The 24,892-nt window shown below is 42.0% G+C and overlaps 1 protein-coding gene across 2 annotated transcripts; it reads right to left on the bottom strand.

Annotated features, from left to right (window-relative positions):
- Positions 1-2,043: 2,043 nt before the first annotated feature.
- Positions 2,044-13,435, bottom strand: prpf18 (PRP18 pre-mRNA processing factor 18 homolog (yeast)). Of its 2 annotated transcripts, XM_046349800.1 has the most exons (11): positions 13,259-13,435; positions 12,803-12,880; positions 10,973-10,999; positions 4,539-4,643; positions 4,325-4,438; positions 3,931-4,080; positions 3,658-3,726; positions 3,302-3,442; positions 3,147-3,218; positions 2,873-3,028; positions 2,044-2,722 (listed from the first exon to the last, which is right to left on the bottom strand). In XM_046349800.1, exons 1-11 carry the CDS (start codon positions 13,322-13,324, stop codon positions 2,642-2,644), a joined length of 1,059 nt encoding a protein of 352 aa, XP_046205756.1. In that variant the 5' UTR covers positions 13,325-13,435; the 3' UTR covers positions 2,044-2,641. The 2 variants fall into 2 exon arrangements, with proteins under 2 accessions (XP_046205756.1, XP_046205765.1); XM_046349809.1 differs by lacking the exon at positions 10,973-10,999.
- Positions 13,436-24,892: the final 11,457 nt, after the last annotated feature.

Here is a 24,892-nt window from a genome sequence, read left to right as displayed (position 1 = left end):
GTACAGTGGGGCAAAAAAGTATTTAGTCAGCCACCAATTGTGCAAGTTCTCCCACTTAAAAAGATGAGGCCTGTAATTTATCATAGGTACACTTCAACTATGACAGACAATGAGAAGAAAAAAAATCCAGAAAATCACATTGTAGTATTTTTAATGAATTTATTTGCAAATTATGGTGGAAAATAAGTATTTGGTCAATAACAAGTTTATCTCAGTACTTTGTTATATACCCTTTGTTGGCAATGACAGAGGTCAAACGTTAGGCCACTCCAGGACCTTGAAATGCTTCTTACGAAGCCACTCCTTTGTTGCCCGGGCGGTGCGTTAGGGATCATTGTCATGCTGAAAGACCCAGCCACATTTCATCTTCAATGCCCTTGCTGATGGTAGGCTGTTACTTTGGTCCCAGCTCTCTGCAGGTCATTCACTAGGTCCCCCTGTGTGGTTCTGGGATTTTTGCTCACTGTTCTTGTGATAATTTTGACCCCATGGGGTGAGATCTTGCGTGGAGCCCCAGATCGAGGGAGATTATCAGTGGTCTTGTATGTCTTCCATTTCCTAATAATTGCTCCCACAGTTGATTTCTTCAAACCAAGCTGCTTACCTATTGCAGATTCAGTCTTCCCAAGCCTGGTGCAGGTCTACAATTTTGTTTCTGGTGTCCTTTGACAGCTCTTTGGTCTTGGCCATAGTGGAGTTTGGAGTGTGACTGTTTGAGGTTGTGGACAGGTGTCTTTTATACTGATAACAAGTTCAAACACAGGTGCCATTAATACAGGTAACGAGTGGAGGACAGAGGAGCCTCTTAAAGAAGAAGTTACAGGTCTGTGAGAGCCAGAAATCTTGCTTGTTTGTAGGTGACCAAATACTTATTTTCCACCATCATTTTCAAATAAATTCATTACAAATCATACAATGTGATTTATCTGGATTTTTTTCTTCTCATTTTGTCTGTCATAGTTGAAGTGTACCTATGATGAAAATTACAGGCCTCATCTTTTTAAGTGGGAGAACTTGCACAATTGGTGGCTGACTAAATACTTTTTTGCCCCACTGCATGTATAAAATGAATAATTGTATGAGAAAACCCAAGGGTGTGCAACATTTCTCTCCATGTTAGGAATAATGGACAATTGAAATGAGGTTGCTAAATCAAGCAGTTGAAGAGGTATTGACATTTTGAATATTGTGATCATGCACTTTGACGGACCCTAACTAGTTGCATTGACGGTGCGCTAGGCTGCCTACACCATTGCGTCCCCCCCACACCAGATTCGATCAGTACATGCAGGTTGAAATATCAAAACTAACTCTGAACCAACTATATTAATTTGAGGACTGGTCGAGAAGCGTTAAACATGTACGGCAATTTAGCTGTTAGCTAGTTTGCCCTGGGATAGAAATTTGGGTTGTTATTTTACCTGAAATGATCAAGGATCTCTACTCCTACAATTAATCCACAGATTAACAGTCAACCAAATTTGTTTCTCATAATCTCTCCTTCAGGTTTTTCTTCTTTTGACATTTTATATAGCAGTTGGCAACCAACTTTAAAGGTGGATTACCACAACTGACTGGAGTATGAACCTCAATTCATCTTTCAATCACATGTGTATATGCTCCTAAAAACAAATGAGATGGGAGAGGCAGGATTTGCAGGCCATTAAACTTCACAAATATAACCAAATTCCATTTTAGTGCCTGGCCACGCAGACGTGCACAAACATTTGTTAACATGTTTAAATTTATTTGGCAACATTCACAGCAGTGTCTGGTCAGCGCGTAAAGATATGCAGCAATGCGTTGGTCTGTGGACAGACAAGTGTATAATAAACATTGGCTCTGCTGTTGGCCTCTGGAGTTTATAGATTAATAATTTTACAGCTGTATAGCGAACGCTTCTCATTTAATGATCTTCTTGTGCATTGGGAAATTATAAAGCTAGGGAACATTTGCAGTTATCTAAAAGTTCCATTAAAATTTATTCTCTAAATAATATTACTTCTCAATAAAGGAATAAATGGACTGACACCAAACACCCCCTGAATTTAGAAAGATGTATTGCATTAATAAGAACAGTTTACCATTCACAGAGATGTATACTTTGACAGGTTTCAACTGCTGTTTTCTCATTCTTGAATTTAAAGCTTCTTTTTTCAAAGCTTTGCATAATAAAACTTACACATCATGGCCATTCTTACAAAGATATAGAACTAGCACACTGGAGAAATACTAATCTTAGAAGGGATATTTAAATCGTTAATTTGAGTAACCTGTACACCCCAAAAAAAAAGCCAAAACGGTAAACAGTGGCAAAAATTGAGCCTCCAAATATACATGAACAGCTGGATCTCCATTGACAGGTATGTAGACAGAAGTACAGAGACTTCCTCAACTATTGTGATTTCCACAGACGTGTAACCAACCAGTGGATACCAATCCTGATCCTGTAAGACTACAAAGTATACAGGTATGCTTTCCTTCCAACCCAACACTAGCGCACCTGATTCAACGTATTTTATGATCACTAAGACCATAGTCAATTGAATTAGGTGCTGTAGCACGAGGTTGGAACAAAAGCCTGCGCACCCCAGGACTCTAAGACAAGGCTTGGTAACCACAGGTGTAGACAGTCAGTGTACTACAGGGCATTGTACTCCACGCACTTTGAGGGGTCTGTGGAGAAGTGTTTCTGGCAGATAGTCATCAACCTTTTTAGTCCCTGTTGAAGAGAGAGCAGACGTTAAGATATGTTCACAATAAGGCTGAGCAGTCAGCTATCTTACTTATGACACTCTATTTGGGTTAACCCAGAGGTTAGGGGTCATCTTTGATCCAAGTTATATTCAGAGGTTAACCCGGAGGTCCTAACCTGGATGTATTTTCTCTGGGTCTCGTCATTGAGGACGTGGGCCACGTGTTTGGAGAAGATCTTCTCTCGCCCGGTGCGGGCGTGGATGCCCACCATGGTCACCCCGATGGGCCAGGGGGCATTACCAATGGCCATCTGCAGGTATGCATCGTTCGCCTGGAACAGACAAGCACAGTTTAAGGACAACCGCCCAATCTTAGTTTAGTTACATCATACTAAACACAAAACACCCAATATAAGTGATGTGACAACAGGTAGAAAACAAGTTCAATACCTTTACATATTCTCTCTGCAGCATGAATTTAATGATGTCTGTGATTGATTCTTTGATGTCTGCTGGCAAACTCTAAAAAACATAAAGAATGACAATAAAACAAGACCATATCCACCATACTCATTTCACATGGGGCAGTTCTGAGGTGAACACACCTTCTTGCGTAGTTTCCGGAATAGAGGTTTGAGGTAGGACTCAGTCTGTTTCTGGGTGGCGCTGGCCAGCTTGCCCTGGACGCTGCGCTTCACGTGGTCCTCTCGACCGTTCAGGTCCTTCGCCCAGACTCCCAGCAGGAACTACAGACCACAACAAACTATATCCACAACTGCCAAGAAACTACTGACCATAACACAACCATGTTAAGCACACAAACGTTATATATATTTTTTACATCTCCATCGCAGCATTACAATAAATAATTACAACACTGGATAGAGATCACATCAGCAACTGTTGAATTAGCAAACAACTCTCCCTGAAGCAAAAAGCTGAGCATTACGCTCTGTCTCACCCTAAGGACTTTGTCGATGACATCCTGGTCCCCATTGTCATCTCCCGTTCCCAAAGATTTACCCAGGGCCTGTAGGACAACAAATACCAAACAAGAGGACAAAGGGAAAAGATTGTTCTTATGATGCATTGACACATAGGACTTTGTTTGATCTGTGGTAGAAGACGGACATTCAGCACTTTTTTATTTACAATTGTGGATTTAAATGTGGCCCTTAAACCCTGAGTTAAGAACAAATATAGTGGCTTTAGTGACTCTCCAGTCGCCGTGTACCTCCAGCTCCTCGATGGTTGTGTCTGCCTCGTGTACTCTTAGGTCGAATTGTGTGTCCACCTCACCAGGCTCCCCAGTGCCCCCTACGATCTCATTCAGGTACTGTGCATCAATCTTATCCATGGCTGCCTTCAGGTCGTTCCTCAAACCCTGCCCAGAGAATACACAGTAACACAGGTGATCATCTTTACATCACAGGTTGTCAGTTCCTGAAAAGTCACGTATAATGTTCTGGGCTAGCATGTACACAACACTACCAGGGACAATGAGAGGTGAGTGTTTAAAAGTGTGTCCAACTCTTCTTTAACCTTACAAAAACAATATAAAACCCACCACAAAAACAAAGAGCAAGTTCGCACCACCACCCTGCCTCATAACAGTGACAGGATGTTACCTTGTTGACTTCCGGAGCGAGAATCTCAATCTTCCTGAGCCTCTGGAAGGCCTCGTAGTCTGACTCTGCAAACAGACGCACCGGTTCCCCTCGCTCTCTCAGCCGCCGGATCACCTGGACAAACAAACAAGCACGTCTCCTCCCTGTTCATACCAACTGAACAGAACCCAGGAGGCTTGACACAATAAAAACCATCTCTGATTGGCTGACTCACCTCCTGCCGAGAGAGCGACATTGGCAGCTTCTCCTCAGTCAGCTCCAACTCTAAAGTGCTATTGGACGAGGTGGAGGGATCTGCTTTCTCCTCTTTCTTCTCCATCTTTGAGATAACACAGAGGTAAAATGGAGAGAGAGAGGGGCATGGGTTAGTTTCCTGCTTTCACTGCTATAGTGTACCACAGTATGAGTCATAATAACCAGCATTCAAACAGGTTCCATTCATTTTTTCCAAAGGGGATTTTAGGAACACTTAAAATAAGGGCTGTTCATGTAGGCTTAACCTGGCATGGAGTTTTGATAAACGTGTAAATCTTTTTTTGACAACGTGACTTATCTATTTACCTCCAAAAATGCTAATTAGGCTAGCAAAAAGAGCTACAAATGCCATGATCTGGACGAGACTGCCAAATCTAATATTAGCTAAATGTAGTACTGAATAAATTGGCAAAATCTTACATTTACAATCTTATGAACTGTCTTGTGCAAGTTTTAAATTGACACAATACCTGTTAGCAAAAGGTGTCAGCTAGAGATGACATGCAGAAGCTTGCAAGGATGTTGTTTTGCATGTCTACTTTGATGCTAATCAGAATTTTTAAATGAGTAAAGACTAATATATTGATAAATAATTACATGGTTCTCAATGTCACGTCAGGGTAAGGATACACAAAACACAGGGTATTTTAGAATAACTTAAAATAAACGCTATGAGAAAAATGAATAGTGGAAAAAAGTATTCAAACCATTTCCCTGTTTGACCGCTAGGTTTATAAGTATTATGACACCTCCACTGTGGGGCTCTAGTGGCTAAACTCAGATGTCTCCAATATAATTGGCTCTCACCAGAGATCTGTATATATAATGACAAGGTGCTCATGTCACCGTCCTAACAATAGGTATTAGCAGGAAGGCATTCAACAAGCTTAGGTCCAAAATAAGCCCATAGAAACGCATTGGGCTTATTTGGGACAGATTTTGGCGAGAGTGAAACCTCCTCTCTCAGCTGGTGAAGTTTTATCATAATCATCCTCAAACGGCGAAAATGCCTGCAGAAGAGGTAGAGCGTGCTCACTCCGTACTGTCATGCAGAGACATTATCTATTGCTGCTGACTCACCTGGGACCAGCAGTCTCTTCCAAAGCAAACCAATACTGTAAATAGAAAGACTGCTGGTATACAAATCCATCATACCATTTTAAAGCAGCATGAACATAGGAAAAAACACTGTTGCACGTAGACCATCTTCATGGCTGTTAAAAATCATGTTTTAAATTATTAAACCACTGCATAGCCATTTCATCTTTCAAATATACGTCGGATTGGGTTGCAAAGGGTCGGAAACTGTCGGAAATTTTCCATGGGAAATTAAGCCCGGGAATTTTGCTTAGATTATATATATATTTTTTAAGTTTGCCTATAACAGGGAACCTTTGTGGGATACACATGGCAATTCTAGGTCTTGTGGCATATTTTGGTTAAACTATCACCAATTCAATGGAATTGCAAACCTCTGCATGCACAGTGCACTCTTCCATCACATGTTCAGGTGATTCTCAAGATCTTGCACACTAATGAGATGCTATTGAGCCCACACTAGTACTGTCCGAGCCAAGGACTACATGCTTTTTGGTAGGTTTTGATTACAATACAGGGAGGGGTGAATATATTTTCTGACATGATTTTTGTTAACTAGTAAATAGTAGCCTACAGCAAAGTGTGTTTAAATCATTTCTAACTTGTTCATTTCTGCTGATTAGTTTGTTACCATGTGGGTTTTAGCTTGCTTGAGCCTGCTAACTGAGGAGTGTTAATTCACCTGTTTCCATACATGTTTCATTTTAAGACCTCTTTAAAACATCTTACAAAAGGAGTTGTTTAATCTAACTGCTTAACTATTTATCTGTACATGGAGACATTTCACTACAGCTAATGTAGAATGAAAAGCTGTGTACATTTGCAAATACTGTGGCAAATATGTGAAGAATGCAACAAAGATGCAGAATCTGGCCAAGTGCATAAAGTTCCCTCAGCGTTCACAACAAACAACCTGACAAAAGTCCCTCTACTTCTATTCGAGGTGAAAATTATGAATCAGGCACCTTATCGGTGGCAACAGCTCATGGTTCTCCTGGAATTTGAAGTGTTTTTGACTCATTGGAGGAGCGTAGTCAGAAATGCTGATGAATGCCTTGCATGCAACTAGTTCACCTCTGATGCTCACAGGCAATGTGTATTGGAAGAGATTTCTGAATGTTCTTCACCCATGATACACCCCTCCAACAAGACATGCTTCATCTACTAATGTGCTGTATGCAGAGTTCAACTGAGTTCAAGTGAAGATCAAGCAAATCAGAGCAAGCAGACTATTGCAATCATCTCTGATGGTTGGTCGAATGTTCGTGGGCAAGGAATAATTAACTACATCTCCAACCCTCAACCAGTATTCTACAAGAGCACAGACAAGGGACAGACACACCGGTATTTACATTGCAGATGAGCTGAAGGCAGTCAATGACTTGGACCACAGAAGGTATTTGCACTGGTGACAATGCTACAAACATGAAGGCTGCTTGGTCTGAAGTGGAGGAGTCCTACCCTCACATCACACCCATTGGCTGTGCTGCTCGTGCACTGACTATGCTCCTCAAGGACATCATGATACTGAAAACAATGGATACACTACAAGAGAGCCAAGGAAATGGTTAGGTATGTGAAGGGTTATCAAGTTATAGCAGCAATCTACCTCATCAAGCAAAGAGAGAGAATAAGAACACCACATTGAAGTTGCCAAGCAACACCCGTTGGGGTGGTGTTGTCATCATGTTTGACAGTCTCCTGGAGGGGAAGGAGGCTCTCCAAGAAATGGCCATATCACAGTCTGCCGATATGGAGAGCCCCATCAAGAGAAACTTTCTGGATGATGTATTTTGGGAGAGAGTGGTAAGCAGCCGGAAACCTATAGCAGTAGCCATTGCACGGAATGAGGGAGACAATGCCATCATGTCTGATATTCAGACTCTGCTTGCATATGTAAGAAGAAATCCATATTGCGCTGCACACTTCACTGATGCTCCAAGCAGAGGAAACTGCAGTTTTGAAAAACATCCAAAAATGTGAAGACTTCTGCCAGAAGCCCATACACGCCAGTGTACATGTTGAACCCCAAGAATGCTGGCACGAGTATCCTGTCTGGTGTAGAGATCAACAAGACCTATGTTGCCATCACTACAGTGTCGTCTCGCCACCTTAGCCTGGATGAGAGCAAAGTTCTTGGCAGTCTGGCCAAGGGCACTTCCAAGCAAGGGCTTTGGGATGGAGATGCAATATGGCAGCTGTGCCAACATGCAGTTGAAGTCAGAAGTTTGCGTACACCTTAGCCAAATATATTTAAACTCAGCTTTTCACAATTCCTGACATTTAATCCTAGTAACAATTCCCTGTCTTAGGTCAGTTAGGATCACCACTTTATTAAGAATGTGAAAATGTCAGAATAGTAGAGATTTATTTCAGATTTTATTTCTATCATCACATTCCCAGTGGGTCAGAAGTTCACATACTCAATTAGTATTTGGTAGAATTGCCTATAAATTGCTGAACTTGGGTCAAACGTTTTGGGTAGGCTTCCACAAGCTTCCCACAATAAGTTGGGTGAATTTTGGCCCATTCCTCCTGACAGAGCTGGTGTAACTGAGTCAGGTTTGTAGGCCTCCTTGCTCGCACACGCTTTATCATTTCTGCCCACAAATGTATATAGAATGGAGGTCAGGGCTTTGTGATGGCCACTCCAATACCGTGACTTCGTTGTCCTTAAGTAATTTTGTAACAATCTTGGAAGTATGCTTGGGGTCATTGTCCATTTGGAAGACCCATTTGTGACCAAGCTTTAACTTCCTGACTGATGTCTTGAAATGTTGCTTCAATATATCTATCTACATAATTCTTCTTCCTCATGATGCCATCTTTTTGTGAAGTGCACGAGGCCCTCCTGCAGCAAAGCACCCCCACAACATGATGCTGCCACCTCCGTGCTTCACGGTTGGGATGGTGTTCTTCGGCTTGCAAGCTTCCCCCTTTTTCCTCCAAACATAACGATGGTCATTATGGCCAAACAGTTCCTATTTTTGTTTCATCAGACCAGAGGACATTTCTCCAAAAAGTATGATCTTTGTCTCCATGTGCAGTTGCAAACCGTAGTCTGGCTTTCTTATGGCGGTTTTGGAGCAGTGGCTCCTTCCTTGCGGCCTTTCAGGTTATGTCGATATAGGACTCGTTTTACTGTGGATATAGATACTTTTGTACCGGTTTCCTCCAGCATCTTCACTAGGTCCATTGCTGTTGTTCTGGGATTGATTTCCCCTTTTCGCACCAACGTACGTTCATCTCTAGGAGACAGAACGCGTCTCCTTCCTGAGCGGTATGACGGCTGCGTGGTCCCATGGTGTTTATACTTGTGTACTATTGTTTGTACAGATGAATGTGGTATCTTCAGGCATTTGGAAATTGCTCGCAAGGATGAACCAGAGTTGTGGAGGGCTACAATTTTTTTATGAGGTCTTGGCTGGTTTCTTTTGATTTCCCCATGATGTCAAGCAAAGAGGCACTGTGTTTGAAGGTAGGCCTTGAAATACATCTACAGGTACACCTCCAATTGACTCAAATTATGCCAATTAGCCTATCAGAAGCTTCTAAAGCATGACATAATTTTATGTAATTTTCCAAGTTGTTTAAAAGGCACGGTCAACTCAGTTTGTAAACTTCTGACCAACTGGAATTGTGATACAGCGAAATAATCGGTCTGTTAACGATTGTTGGAAAATTTACTTGTGTCATGCACAAAGTAGATGTCTTAACAGACTTTCCACAAATTTTTTGTTAACAAACTATAGTTTTGGCGTGGTTGAAAAATGAGTTTTAATGACTCCAAACTAAGTGTATGTAAACTTCCGACTTCAACTGTATCCTATCAGCCACCTGGCGGAAGGGACTGAGGCTCTTTCCCCTGTTGCCTCCATGATCCTCCAAATCCCACCAACTACAGCTGCAACTGGTCCTTGTTTGGGAACACACACACACCAGGCTGACCAATACGAGGGTTGAAAAATTGGTGGAAACCTGGGCAAATGTTAGGCTTTTTTTTGTTGCCTGACAACAAGCCATTCCCAAGGTTGGAAAGTGACAGTGAAGATAAGGCCTCAGTCTTATGTTCAAGAGGTGGACATGAAGAGGTCCAGGGAGAAGAGAGAAGCCCGAGAGGAAGATTATTTTACAGTTGCATGTTGAAAATGTTTTTTTTTGGGGTAGGTGCGATGGATCATTGGGGATCATTCAACATTCCATTTTGTTGTTCAGTGAAATTACCCCATGTGAGTCAACTCAATTAATTAAAGTTCAATGCGTAACTTTAATTGTTTTTTATTTCTATTGTTAGGATTTAATCATATCTACATGATAAGATAGAAGAATTATGTTTGTCTCCATATGATACGGTAAATATATTCAATGCATTAATGTTAATTCCCATATATTCCTGTTAATTCCCACGGAAAGTTTCCACCTCTGAATATTCCCCAAAATGTGCAACCCTACTGATGGGTCATGCTTTTAGAAGCACATGCATCTCTTCACCTTAAGATTGTGTTTCTAGGAAGAGCACAATCAAAATCATTTAAAAAAGTACAACACAAAAGCCCCCAAAATGCACAAAGAATTCAAGTCAGGTGCAGGTGCTGCATTTGTAAGCTAAAACCCACTTTATAGGCACATTTAGAGCTGTATTAGTCAGCTGAATTGAAATGCAGTTCTCCCCACACATGAGCGATTCTCAAAAGTAAGGCAAAACCTGCAAACACAAACGGGGAAAAACAAAGTTGTTTCTGCTACAAAGGCCCATATCAAACTCATTTGAAATATAAGAGGCAAAGCCTGATTAACCCAAAACTTTAAAAAGCAAAAGGATAAACTGACAACAGAGCCTAAACTCATGCTCAACATGGCTATGTCCCAACTCTCCATTCCTTGCCCCCTCTCCTTCCAGACAACTGATCAGTGAAGGGACTGAATTTACAACCCACACATCCACCACTTAAATTGGACCGGTCTAAGCAACATGACTGAAGCTCTAAGCTTATTGGAAGGATGGGTGGAGCAATCATAATATATTTTTACACTGTGCTTACATTCAGGTAACATTGAAGCAGCCTGGAGGAAAGAAATAGGTAATGGGTTATTTTTGGACTGTATATAGCTAGCTTGCTGCTAGATACATTTCCTCCATATTTTGAACTTCTATCAAGTCCTTGCAGACAGGTACAATTGAAGGGAAGAAGCAGTGGAAAGGGGAGCTTTGCAAGATTTTTGGGACACACCACTGCCTACGGTCAATCATCCTCGAGACATGCTCCCTGCCTTTGCTGTGCCATCATCCCCTACCTGTCTCTCAGGTGCCTCTTTCTGAACCTGCAGGGCAGCGTTCACAAGGTGGGAAGAGAGCACAGTCAACACAGGCTATAAAACATCAGACAAACACCACCACACAACCCTGTAAGGGGGTCTAGTCGTAGGCTGCACTGTAACTCTGAAAACAAGTCACTGAGGGGAGAAAAAAAAGTGGAGATTGAACAGACAGTGCAGAGATAGGAAGGGAATGGAAGAAGGTGGCGGACAGAGAGGAAAAGAGAATCTCGAAACAAGGAGTAAGATGAAGGGCACAAGGGAGAGAGAATAAGAGAGAACAGACAATGAGCCTTTGATCATAAATCGCAGTTCTATTACATTACACAGAAGAGTCATTGGATGAAGGGGAGTTTTGTTAAGAGCCCCGGCACTCGGTCTGAACATTACCACGCATCGCTTGCAGTATAGTTTTATGAAAGATAAGGTCCTTATTATTCTATCAGTGAGAATTTTTCAAAAAACAAAACTGATACTTTTATAGGGTTAGGGTTCCCACACGGTCATATTTCCATGTTTCAGCACTTGTTTACGGAAAACAGACAAGACAGAGGGACTACATCGGCATCTCCGAACACCTGTGTGTAAACAGCAGGCGGCCACAAACGTGTTGTCACTGAAAAATACTGTCGACTGCAACTATTAAAACCGTCTCAAAACAGCACAGTAAGTGCATTTTGATGTGATATGAAAGTAGAGGGATTTGTGTTCCTAGAACTGTACACATTCACGTTTAGATTGAGAAAATGAATATCTAAGGAAGAATTTCACTTCTCTCATCGACTTAATCCAGCAGGATATCACCCTGCACCCCAATGCTGGCTTTCCTCTGACGCTAAGCAGGGTTGATCCTGGATGGGAGACCAGATGCTGCTGGAAGTGGTGTTGGGGGACCAGTAGGAGGCACTCTTTCCTCTGGTCTAAAAAAAAGTATAATATCCCAACGCCCTAGGGCAGTGATCGGGGACATTGCCCTGTGTAGGGTGCCGTCTTTCAGATGGGACATTTAACAGGTGTCCTGACTCTCGGTGGTAACTAAAGTTCCCATAGCATTTATCAGAGTAGGGGTGTTAACCCCAGTGTCCTGACTAAATTCCCAATCGGCTCATTCATCCCCCCATAACTATTCTCCAGGTCATTGATGAATATGAGAATGTGTTCTCAGTCAACTTACCTGGTAAAGTGTTTATTTATTTTACTTCAAATCCCAAACCCCGGAATGGTCTACTAAAGGCATGCTTCAGTTCGGCTGGAGGCTAGCTGAACTAGGCAAACCAAACAAGTGTGCTTGCATACTCCTTTAAGACCTTGTGCTTTCCCCCCTCATTTTTCAAATACTACTGTTTGTCCATTTTGAGACACCATGGCCAGTACACCCTTCCTTAAAATAATCAGAATTAATCAAAGATAGGTCAATTAATGACTAATTGAGTTTTTGCCAAAGAAAACCTTAGTCACAGAATTGTACTTCTAAGTCATTTGGTGCACGATTTCTGAATGAAAACAATTCGCATGAAAATTAGTCCCTCATTGAATGACAAAGACATCCCTGAAGAATCCCTACTGTTGACCAATCACCGACGAAGTAGCGTAGACTTCGGGTTGAGTCAACAACAACAAAGTGTCCAAAGTCTAAAACGTCCCAAACTGTCGTCATAATATATGTACGAACTGTTTCGGCTGGGAAGCATGCATACGCCTTTCTTTAGTCTCCTTCGCAAGTTTTCCTGGAAGTCTCGCCTCTAGATTTAGAAACGCTGTTAAACAAAATAAAATAAAATGTAAAAAATAGAAACGCTGTGATATTACCTTGTAGCCACATCTTTCGAAATACTCATCTTCTTCTTTTCGGGCAAGATCGGCTCGTTTGAAGTATTTCTTTGAATCCTGTGAATAGAATCATTGACACCGCATTCCAACAATAAAATGCAACATTTTAAAATGTAAAAAATAATACTTAGCTAACTAACGTAGATGAGCTCTTGAAAATAAGCTAAGATAACTAGTTAGCTGGCCCAAGCATGCCGCTAACCTCAGAGCCCTATATCTCTTAATTTTATCATGACGCAGGCTCACCCAACTTGTACTTTTAAGCTAACGTTGGCTAGCTAGCTACTATTTTGATTAAAAATTCAATTAAACGTTCATGTACCTGCCCACGCCAAGCAACCTAGCTAATTATCCTAGCCTAGCTAACTTAAAGCAACTCTAGCTAGCTCAATTTAGCTAGCTGACTAGTAAACATACTAGCTAGCAGCTACTCACATTAATAAGATCTTTGTCTTCAATTAGTTTTCTCTTCCTCACGATTTCAGCTTTTAAGAAATCCATATTAATTATCAAATATGTCGTTATTTCATTAGTCTTTACAGTTCAAATATGTAGACCGGATCAGCTGTTTGTTTCCAGCATTTTCCCAATCTGACCCGGAAGTGAATATGATTTCCTCCAACGTGCATATATACGTCATGGCGTAGCAATGTTTACAGAAAATTGAATAGCTCTACGTACTCTTAGGAATCCACAGATATGATTTTTGACTCACTGAATAATGTTCACTCTATCAGTGATATAGCATCTAAACAGTGTGATGAACCCATCAAACTTTAAGAGATTATAGAGTCTATCAAACATCTAAAGAACAATAAATCATCAGGTGTTGATGGAATTACATCATAATTTTACAAATGATTTTCTGAACGAGTAGCTCCCTTCCTATTTGAAGTATTTTTTAGAGAGTATTAAAAACAATGTTCTCCCTCCTACAATGAGTCAGGGGTTAATAACACTGAAGCCCAAAAAATAAGTGCTGCTCATCGATAACTGGCGTCCAATTTGTCTTATTAATAATGACTATAAGATATGGGCCTTACTACTTGCAAAAAGTATTAAAGAAGTCCTGGATGTAATCATTTATGAAACACAGTCTGGCTTCATGAGGAACAGACATTTCTAACAATGTCAGACTAGTATTAAATCCAAATCAAATTAAATGTATTTATATAGACCTTCGTACATCAGCCGATATCTCAAAGTGCTGTACAGAAACCCAGCCTAAAACCCCAAACAGCAAGCAATGCAGGTGTAGAAGCACGGTGGCTAGGAAAAGGCCAAAACCTAGGAAGAAACCTAGAGAGGAACCAGGCTATGTGGGGTGGCCAGTCCTCTTCTGGCTGTGCCGGGTGGAGATTATAACAGAACATGGCCAAGATGTTCAAATGTTCATAAATGACCAGCATGGTCCAATAATAATAAGGCAGAACAGTTGAAACTGGAGCAGCAGCACGGCCAGGTGGACTGGGGACAGTAAGGAGTCATCATGTCAGGTAGTCCTGAGGCATGGTCCTAGGGCTTAGGTCCTCCGAGAGAGAGAAAGAAAGAGTGAAAGAGAGAATTAGAGAGAGCACACTTAAATTCACACAGGACACCGAATAGGACAGGAGAAGTACTCCAGATATAATAAACTGACCCTAGCCCACCGACACAAACTGCTGCAGCATAAATACTGGAGGCTGAGACAGAAGGGGTCAGGAGACACTGTGGCCCCATCCGAGGACACCCCCGGACAGGGCCAAACAGGAAGGATATAACCCCACCCACTTTGCCAAAGCACAGCCCCCACACCACTAGAGGGATATCTTCAACCACCAACTTACCATCCTGAGACAAGGCCGAGTATAGCCCACAAAGATCTCCGCCACGGCACAACCCAAGGGGGGGCGCCAACCCAGACAGGAAGATCACATCAGTAACTCAACCCACTCAAGTGACGCACCCCTCCTAGGGACGGTATGAAAGAGCCCCAGTAAGCCAGTGACTCAGCCCCTGTAATAGGGCTAGAGGCAGAGAATCCCAGTGGAAAGAGGGGAACCGGCCAGGCATACTTGACTACTCAGACCTAATAACCGAGGATACTTCATATTCTTTTTAGAGTTTTATAAAGCATTTGACACAGTGGAGCATCAGTTCCTCTTCCAGTCCCTTGAGAGACTTTGCTTTGGGGATTTTTTCTGTAAGGCTGTTATGGCCCTCTATACAAATGGTAACAGCTCTATCAAATGGAAATATGGCACCTCACCTAGATTTGAGTTAAAGAGAGGAATTAGGCAAGGTTGTCCTATCTGTCATGCACGTGAGTGAGGACCCAAAAGCGGTTTAACAAATACAGAGTCCTTTAATGTCAAAACACAGGGAAGACATAGATCCTCTTCAGATGTGTATAATGGCAAAATAGACAACCCGCAGAGAGGGCGACAAATGAATCATAAAGTCCTTCTGATATTTTCAGAAGCGTCCCCTTCTTAGCAGCAGAGGAGAATAGCTGGGTTAGCGGCGACAGACTGCTGGTCTCTCTGGGTAGGCGTGGGTCGTAGAGGACAGAGGTACCTGATCACACGTAGCATCAGATGAACAGGCAGATTCCGACAGGACGGGACAAGGGTGAAGCAAACGAGACGATAGTTTGGTTCTGGCATGAGAAACTCAAACGAGAATCTGACAAAGACAGAAGCAGGAACAGAGAGAGAAATAGAGACCTAATCAGAGGGAAAAAGGGAACAGGTGGGAAAAGGGTGAACGAGGTAGTTAGAGAATATGAGGAACAGCTGGGGAAGGAGAGGAAGAGAAGGTAACCTAATACGACCAGTAGAGGGAGACGGAGTGAAGAGAAAGAACAGGAACAAGACATAATATGACAATACATGACACTATCTCTCCATACCTGTTTTTATTAATCACCCAACTTCTTACAAATTCTTTAAATAATAGTCCTGTACAAGGTATTTCCATAGCTGTAAAGAAATTATTATAAGCCTGACAATACTACACTTTTTCTGAAAGATGCTAACCAAATTCCCATATCGATCAATGTGATACAATCCTTTTCCAAAGCCTCTGGTCTATATCTTAACATTAGTAAATGTGAACTCATGGCTGTCAAAGATTGTGACACCTTCATATTATGGTATTCCAGTAAAATAAGTACTTACATATTTAGGCAGAACCATTACAAAGGATCAGAAGTATAGAGGCTTACTAAATTTTAACCCTATTATTTAAAAAAAAAAACAGAAGAAGCTAAATCAATGGCTACATAGGGACTTATCTTTTAAAGGAAGCGTCCTAATAACCAAGGCTGAAGGTATCTCTCGACTAACATATGACACATTTGACAGTAAAATAAGCAAGGAGATAGACCAGATGCTTTTCAACTTTCTGTGGAGAAACCATACCCATTACATTAGGACAACTGTTGTAATGAACACTTATGAGAATTGTGGGCTGAATTTTTCTGGACTTTACTACCTCAAATAATACTTTTAAGATCAATTGGATAAAACAATTCCTAAGAAGACCCACTTCTATGTGGAATTTTATTCCTCATCATGTCTTCTCTACTTTTGGTGGCCTTAACTTCATATTGGTTTACAATTTATAATATTGAAGTTCCAGTGAAACTTTTTACTTTTCATCGGAAGGTTTTCTTGTCATGGTCCTTCATTTAGCATAATAAGCTAAATAAGCTAAATGAATAATAAGCATAATTTTTCTCCACACAGATATTATATATGGAATAATCGGGATATATTGTATTAAAATACTTCTTTGTTTTTAGAATATTGGTTCCAAAATAATATCCTATTGGTGAGCCAACTGGTAAATGCAGAGGGTATGTACTCAGTTATAAGGAATTCTTATCACATTACAAGGTCCCTGTAACACCTAAATATTTTGCAATTGTTTTAGATGCCATTCCCTCAGGTGTTGCTTTATTATTCAGGAACGTGTCAAGACCTGACCCTCAGAGCCTGCCTTCTGTTGACCCTGTTGACTCATCAGTAGGAAAGATTTGTTTCTTGTTATGCAGGTGAATGAGGACCCAAAAGCGACTTGGCGAAAACAGAGTCTTTAATCCAGTAAAGTAAATCTACAATCATAAGGCATAATTCCACTCGTAATGACGAGAACAGACTGGAGACTCGATCAAGAACTGCAGGTTGCCTCGGGAAGGCACTTGAACGTAGCAGACTCAGACACCTGCTCACCACGCAGCATCTGCGGGAAACACGACACGACAGGGCGATACACAGACACAGCACGGTGAACAATAGACAAGGATCCGACAGGGCAGAAACGGAAAACAAGGGGAGAAATAGGGACTCTAATCAGGGAAAAAGATAGGGAACAGGTGTGGGAAGACTAAATGATTGATTAGGGGAATAGGAACAGCTGGGAGCAGGAACGGAACGATAGAGAGAAGAGAGAGAGGAAGGGAGAGAGAAAAAGGGGAACGAACCTAAAAAGACCAGCAGGGGGAAAATGAACAGAGGGAAAAGCAAAATGACAAGACAATCTAAGACAAAACATGACATTTCTCTTTTGGTCCATTCAACAACAGAGCGATACTGTCACGACTTCCATCGAAGTTGGTGCCTCTCCTTGTTTGGGCGGCATTCGGCAGTCGACATCACCAGCTTTCTAGCCTCCACCGATCTACATTTATTTTTACATTTGTTTTGTCTGTATTGTACACACCTGGTTCCCATTACGATAGTATTTATTTTGTTGAATTATTTAATTAATATATATTATGTTTAATTATTTATTTTATTTTATTATTTCCCTATTTAACCCTCTGGAGCCATCATGGTTTTGTGCGTGTTTATTGTTGTCAGTTGTCTCGTTTATGTGATTCTGGATTTTCGTTCTCCTTGTTGGAAGATTATTTTTGAGTAAAGTTACTATTATTACTCATCTCTGTGTCCTGCGCCTGACTCCGCCTTACCCACATCACCTAGACTCTGACAGATACAACATCCTGCTGAAACTAGGTTTGTATCTATCTACCTCATGTCATGCCTTATTGGAATGGATTTATTGATAATATCTGTTGGAAAAAAGTTTGGATGTTGCCACACACATACCTACTTGTTAAAAAATTAAGGAAGTTTCCTTTAAAATTATTCATAAATATTATCCTGCCAACCACTATATGAAGAAGTTTAAGGAAAACATCAACTCAAATGGCTCCTTTTGTAATGACCACCCAGAAACAGTGTTGCATCTTTTTTGGCATTGTATTCATGTAAGAAAACTGTAGACATCAGTAGATTTATAATTAAACACATTTATGAAGATCTTACACTAACAAAAAAGCTGTTAGAATAATAAGTGTATGTATGTCCCTTAAGGTCCTTGTGTAAGGTGATATTGAACCCCCTAGCCCAATTGTCCATTGTATATTATACATATATACTTGTGTTCCCACATGTACTTCCTGTATTGATTTGTTGTTAATAAAAATAAAATAGAAAAATAAATACATTTTAAAAAAGGACTAAGGGTTGGAAATTTGAAGTAATGGCTGTCTTTGGAAGACATAGGCTTAACTGGATTGTTATTCTTATATGTGAACGATGAAGTAGCTACATTGTAAAAATAATAGCAACTATTTACATATAGTTGTAGAGGTGCATCCTGTTTCCATTGATCATCCTTTAGATTTTTCTAAAACTTAATTGGAGTCCACCTGTGGTAAATTCAATTGATTGTACATGACTTGTAAAGGCACACACCTGTCTATATAAGGTCCCACAGTTGACAGTGCATGTCAGAGAACAAAATCAAGCCTTGGGGTCGAAGGAATTTAATCAAATGTATTTTATTTCAGCCGATGTCACAAAGTGCTGTACAGAAACCCAGCCTAAAACCCCAAACAATGCAGATGTGGAAGCACAGTGGCTAGGAAAAACTCCCTAGAAAGGCCAGAACCTAGGAATAAATATAAAGAGGAACCAAGCTGGTCCTCTTCTGGCTGTTCCAGGTGGAGATTATAACAGAACATGGCCAAGATGTTCAAACATTCATAGATGACCAGCAGGATCAGATAATAATAATCACAGTGGTTGTAGAGGGTGCAACAGGTCAGCACCTCGGGAGAAAATGTCAGGTGGCTTTTCATAGCCAATTATTCAGAGTTAGAGACAGCAGGTGCAGTAGAGAGAGAGTCCAAAACAGCAGGCCCGGGACAAGGTAGCTCGTCCATTAAACAGGTCAGGGTTCCATAGCCGCTATCAGAACATTTGAAACTGGAGCAGCAGCATGCCCAGGTGGACTGGGGACAGCAAGGAGTCATCGGCCCATTATCCGTAGAGCTCCAAGACAGGATTGTGTCGAGGCACAGATCTGGGGAAGGGTACCAAAACATTTCTGCAGCATTGAAGTTCCCTAAGAACACAGTGGCCTCCATCATTCTTAAATGGAAGAAGTTTGTAACCACCAAGACTCGTCCGAGAGCTGGCCACCGGGCCAAACTGAGCAATCGGGGGAGAAGTGCCTTAGTCAGGAAGGTGACCTAGAACCCAATGGTCACTCTGACAGAGCTCCAGAGTTCCTCTGTGGAGATGGGAGAACCTTCCAGAAGGACAACCATCTCTGCACCACTCCACCAATCAGAGTAGCTAGACGGAAGCCATAACACTTAGAGTTTTCCAAAAGGCACCTAAAGAACTCTCAGACCATAAGAAACAAGATAATCTGGTGTTATGAAACCAAGATTGAACTCATTGGCTTGAATTCCAAGATTCACGTCTGGAGGAAACCTGGCACCATCCTTACGGTGAAGCATGGTGGTGGCAGCATCATGCTGTGGGGATATTTTTCAGCGGCAGGGACTGGGAGACTAGTCAGTATCAAGGGAAAGATGAACGGAGCAAAGTACAGAAAGATCCTTGATGAAAACCTGCTGCCGAGCGCTCAGGACCTCAAACTGGGGCAAAGGTTCACCTTCAAACAGGACAACGACCTTAAGCCCACAGCCAAGACAATGCAGGAGAGACCTGGAAATAGCTGTGCAGTGACACTCCCCATTACAATCTGTCAGAGCTTGAGAGGATCTGCAGAGAAGAATGGGAGAAACTCCACAAAAACTGGTGTGCCAAGGTTGTAGTGTCATACCCAAGAATACTTAAGGCTGTAATCACTGCAAAAGGTGCTTCAACAAAGTACTGAGTAAAGAGTCTGAATACTGTGGTATTTCTGTTTTTTAAATGTTTTAAAATAAATTAGCTAAAACATGTAAAACCTCTTTTGGATTTGTCATTATGGGGTATTGTGTGTAGATTGATGAGGGGAACAAAACTATTTAATCCATTTTAGAATAAGGCTGTAACGTGACAAAATGTGGAAAAAGTCAAGGGGTCTTGAATGCACTTACATTTTAATTAGGTTGACAAATGCTATTTTTGTCAACTCTGTAAAACATCAACTCTGTCAGATTTTTGTCTAACATCAGCTCCGTCAGAGTGTTCTATCTGATACAATGGTTATGGTTTTATTGGGGATTATCAAATTAATAATTTTCCGTATTTTACAAATGTTTGTATTGAACTTTTATTTTTAGAGGCAAAAATATGTCTGTTTTGAGTATCTGTTGTCAACTGATTGCTAACTCCCTTTTTTAATAATAATCACAGTGGTTGTAGAGGGTGCAACAGGTCAGCACCTCAGGAGTAAATGTCAGTTGGCTTTTCATAATTGAGGATTCTGAGGTCGAGATAGCAGGTGCAGTAGAGAGAGAGACAGAGAGAGGGAGAGTCGAAAAAGCAGCACATATTCTTCCCATCACTCTCTTGATCTCTGCCTACTCACAGGAATCCTCTCAGGATCCCTCTCAGGACCCCTCACCCTGTACCCATCTTCCTCTACCACTCTCTTCACTGGTTCGGCATACGACACTTTCTGTACTACTGTACTCTAACTCTGGCAACCTCAACCTCAACCTGCCTTTCTTTCACCGGACACCTCCGATCTCCAGCCCCATGATCACCCCCACAACTAACACACACAACTTTCCCCACCGATACCACACTCCGGAGAGCAAAGCAGGTTACAATTCTTGTCCATAATCTTGTAATCTGGAGCGCCCGCTCCCTCTGGGTGGAGGAAACGTAACAAATAATCACGAGTCCAATTTACCTTCACCAACTCAACAGTCCCCAACCTTTCCTTTACCCAAACTGACACCACATATGGATCAACCAAAAAGCAAGGATCCATTCTCTCTACAAATCTCACTCCCACTGTGGTAAAATCATCATTATCATTCTTGGGAAAAGTCCCAAATTTGGTGGTCCTCGCCGCAGGTACTTCACCCTCACTCTCAACAAGTTCCATCTCCGAACTACTGGAGCAGGTATTGCTGTTTTTACACTTGACACCCACCTTCCTCACATGACTACTTCCCTCTACACTCAACTTCTTCTCAGCAGTCACCACTGCACCTGCCACCACATTTAATTCATCTTCACTCTCATCAGGTTCCATTTCCCCCTCAAGCTCTTCCAAAAGTTCTGAGCGATCCTGCGTTCCATATTCACTCAAAGCATAATCCATATCTCTCCTTTTTTCTTGTCCATCATATTCTTCACCAGATCTTTCAGAAGGCCTCTGTAATCCCCACTCCATCTTTATTCAGAATATCCTCCTCTTTCTTCCTTATTTCCTTTTCCGCCATCTCCCCACCCTCCTTCCGTTGCCTTGACAGCAGTGTCACAACCGGTAATAAATATTACCATCATGAGATTTTTAAACCCAGCCCTCTGCTACTCTCAGCCCATCTCACCTATCTCCATTGATCACCCCCTTTTGATTTCCACACGCCATATATTTCTTTACTGTGCTGTGATGTCTCACATGAATCATGAACTTCTCTAATCGCATAGTACCACAGATTGTACGTTAAAGATTAACATTTTTCCTAAGAGCATTATTATATTGTTGATTGATTGACTATGGCTTTCCAAATCACCCAACACTGCTATTTGTAGGGTTCATTTAAATTCATGTTTTGATTTTTTTTTGCCATTCCTGAACCTGTGACCAGAAACAAGCTACATGCGGACAATACCTGAATAAATTATCTAATGATTCTGTTTCTTCACAGCAAATAACTTTTCAGCTGGGAAGCCTTCTCCCCTTTACTATTCACAGGGGAAAACATTTTGAAATTAGGAATTGTCTACTGTAAATTATGGTTTATGTTCTCGTGGTTTAACCCTCATATTTAATGTGGTCTCAGAGCATGTCGTATTATTCTGTATGTAAATCCAAGACACTCCATTTAGTATAATATTGTAGCGACCTTAACACAACACCTAGTGACTGCGTCAAGAAGTTCATACCTCTTGGCGTAACAGTTATGGTGTTGGCTAGACAGTCGCAGGACCGGGTTCGAATCGCCGGTTGGAGCAACCCCAAACATTATCTACAGTGATGTCAAAAGTGGGATGGTGGCCGTGGGGCCATTGGAAAGGCATGTCCATGTGAGGGACTTAGTATATAGAAGCATGGGGACACACTCTCCCAGAGGAAGGGGATTATGTAGTGACCTTACACAACACCTAGCGACTTCATCAAGAGGTTTGGGACTCTTGGCATAACGGATAAGGCGTTGGTTTGACAATCACTGGACCCGGGTTCGAGTTCCGGTTGGAGCTTCCCACACAAATTTGCTACAATATATGTTACATTTCGTATGGTATGTATTAATTTGTGGATGCCCATCATCCATCTCACATGATATGTTACGAATGTAAGTCGAACAATATTCTAACGACCCTGGGTTTCATTATATTGGTGTCAGAAGTGACCTTGCATCCACGAAAGTGCTTGTGCTTGGCCATTGAGCATGTTCCTATAAGACATTGAGTTGTAAGTGTGGGAGCAAGATGTACATATAGGGAGAAACATAATACTGTACCACAAGAGAAAGATACACTTAGAGTGAATTTGCCATTCTGGTAAAATGCATTGTCTATTGTATTGGACAGGAAACCAAAGTAAGGCCATGAGAGCATAGGACAGCTGGACATACCAAGGTCAGAGGGACACACAAAGGAGAGGGTCAGCCAAATGACCAACTGATGGACTATAGACATAGGGCATATATTTTTAGGACATGAAGAGAAGAGACACATAGTTTACTATTCCTAATAAGGACAGACATACCAAAGAACACACCAAGCTAAACTTAAGGGGCCCATAGGATAAGATGGGCATGTATTATTTTTGGGACATGATGAGGTCCTGTCACCATTATAACTTGACTGAAAGCAGATATAAGTGTTATTGGGCGTGAACAAGCAGGATGCACAGATTGGGATATAATGGTGGCAGATGGACTGAGGGAAGTAACTTAATTTGCATGTGGGATGGACTCATATGTTGTATGTGTATAAAAACAGAGCCAGTGCTCTGGAAAAGTGTGTGTTCCTCGGACCATCTAGGCTTCTGATATGTTTGTATTAAAAGCCTATATTGAATTCACAAGTTCTTGTAAGTGTTATATTTTGTAACGATCCTCCACGACATAAGCTAGCATGAGGACGCGCACTTTGAAAGGAGGGAGTTGTGTAATGACCCTGGGTTTATAAGCGCGAATATCGACATTGCCACTTGAGCATGCTTTTGGGGCACAGTCGATGGCACACTGGATTTTGGGCCAGAAGGCTGAGGGTTTGAGACCTGCTCCCTGCTTGTTTCATTACAAAATGTTATGAATTACATCTGTACGATACGTAACTCACAAGAGGTATGTGGCAGGGTCTACAGTCAATCAAGGATTACAAAAAGAAAACCAGCCCAATCACGGACCAGGATGCCTTGCTCCCAGGCAGACTAAATGACTTTTTCGCCCACTTTGAGGACAATACAGTGCCACTGACACGGCCCGCAACCAAAACATGCGGACTCTCCTTCACTGCAGCCGAGGTGAGTAAAACATTTAAACGTGTTAACCCTCGCAAGGCTGCAGGCCCAGACAGCATCCCCAGCCGCGCCCTCAGAGCATGCGCAGACCAGCTGGCTGGTGTGTTTTTATTTATTATTATTATTTTTTATTTCACCTTTATTTAACCAGGTAGGCTAGTTGAGAACAAGTTCTCATTTGCAACTGCGACCTGGCCAAGATAAAGCATAGCAGTGTGAACAGACAACACAGAGTTACACATGGAGTAAAAAATTAACAAGTCAATAACACATATGTTTACGGACATATTCATCAATCCCTATCCCAGTCTGCTGTTCCCACATGCTTCAAGAGGGCCACCATTGTTCCTGTTCCCAAGAAAGCTAAGGTAACTGAGCTAAACGACTACCGCCCCGTAGCACTCACTTCCGTCATCATGAAGTGCTTTGAGAGACTAGTCAAGGACCATATCACCTCCACCCTACCTGACACCCTAGACCCACTCCAATTTGCTTACCGCCCAAATAGTGAGAATGCTGTTCATCGACTACAGCTCGGCATTTAACACCATATAGTACCCTCCAAGCTCGTCATCAAGCTCGAGACCCTGGGTCTCGACCCCGCCCTGTGCAACTGGGTACTGGACTTCCTGATGGGCCGCCCCCAGGTGGTGAGGGTAGGTAACAACATCTCCACTCCGCTGATCCTCAACACTGGGGCCCCACAAGAGTGCGTTCTGAGCCCTCTCCTGTACTCCCTGTTCACCCACGACTGCGTGGCCACGCACGCCTCCAACTCAATCATCAAGTTTGCGGACGACACAACAGTGGTAGGCTTGATTACCAACAACGACGAGACGGCCTACAGGGAGGAGGTGAGGGCCCTCGGAGTGTGGTGTCAGGAAAATAACCTCACACTCAACGTCAACAAAACTAAGGAGATGATTGTGAACTTCAGGAAATAGCAGAGGGAAGACCCCCCTATCCACATCGATGGAACAGTAGTGGAGAAGGTAGTAAGTTTTAAGTTCCTCGGCGTACACATCACAGACAAACTGAATTGGTCCACCCACACAGACAGCATCATGAAGAAGGCGCAGCAGTGCAACTGCTCCTGCCCACAACCGTAAGGCTCTCCAGAGGGTAGTGAGGTCT

The sequence above is a fragment of the Oncorhynchus gorbuscha genome, linkage group LG01, assembly GCF_021184085.1.
Source record: "Oncorhynchus gorbuscha isolate QuinsamMale2020 ecotype Even-year linkage group LG01, OgorEven_v1.0, whole genome shotgun sequence".
In the NCBI taxonomy this organism is placed as follows: Eukaryota; Metazoa; Chordata; class Actinopteri; order Salmoniformes; family Salmonidae; genus Oncorhynchus; species Oncorhynchus gorbuscha.
Note: the sequence above shows the minus strand (reverse complement) of the source record. Positions and strands in the feature narration are given on the sequence as shown.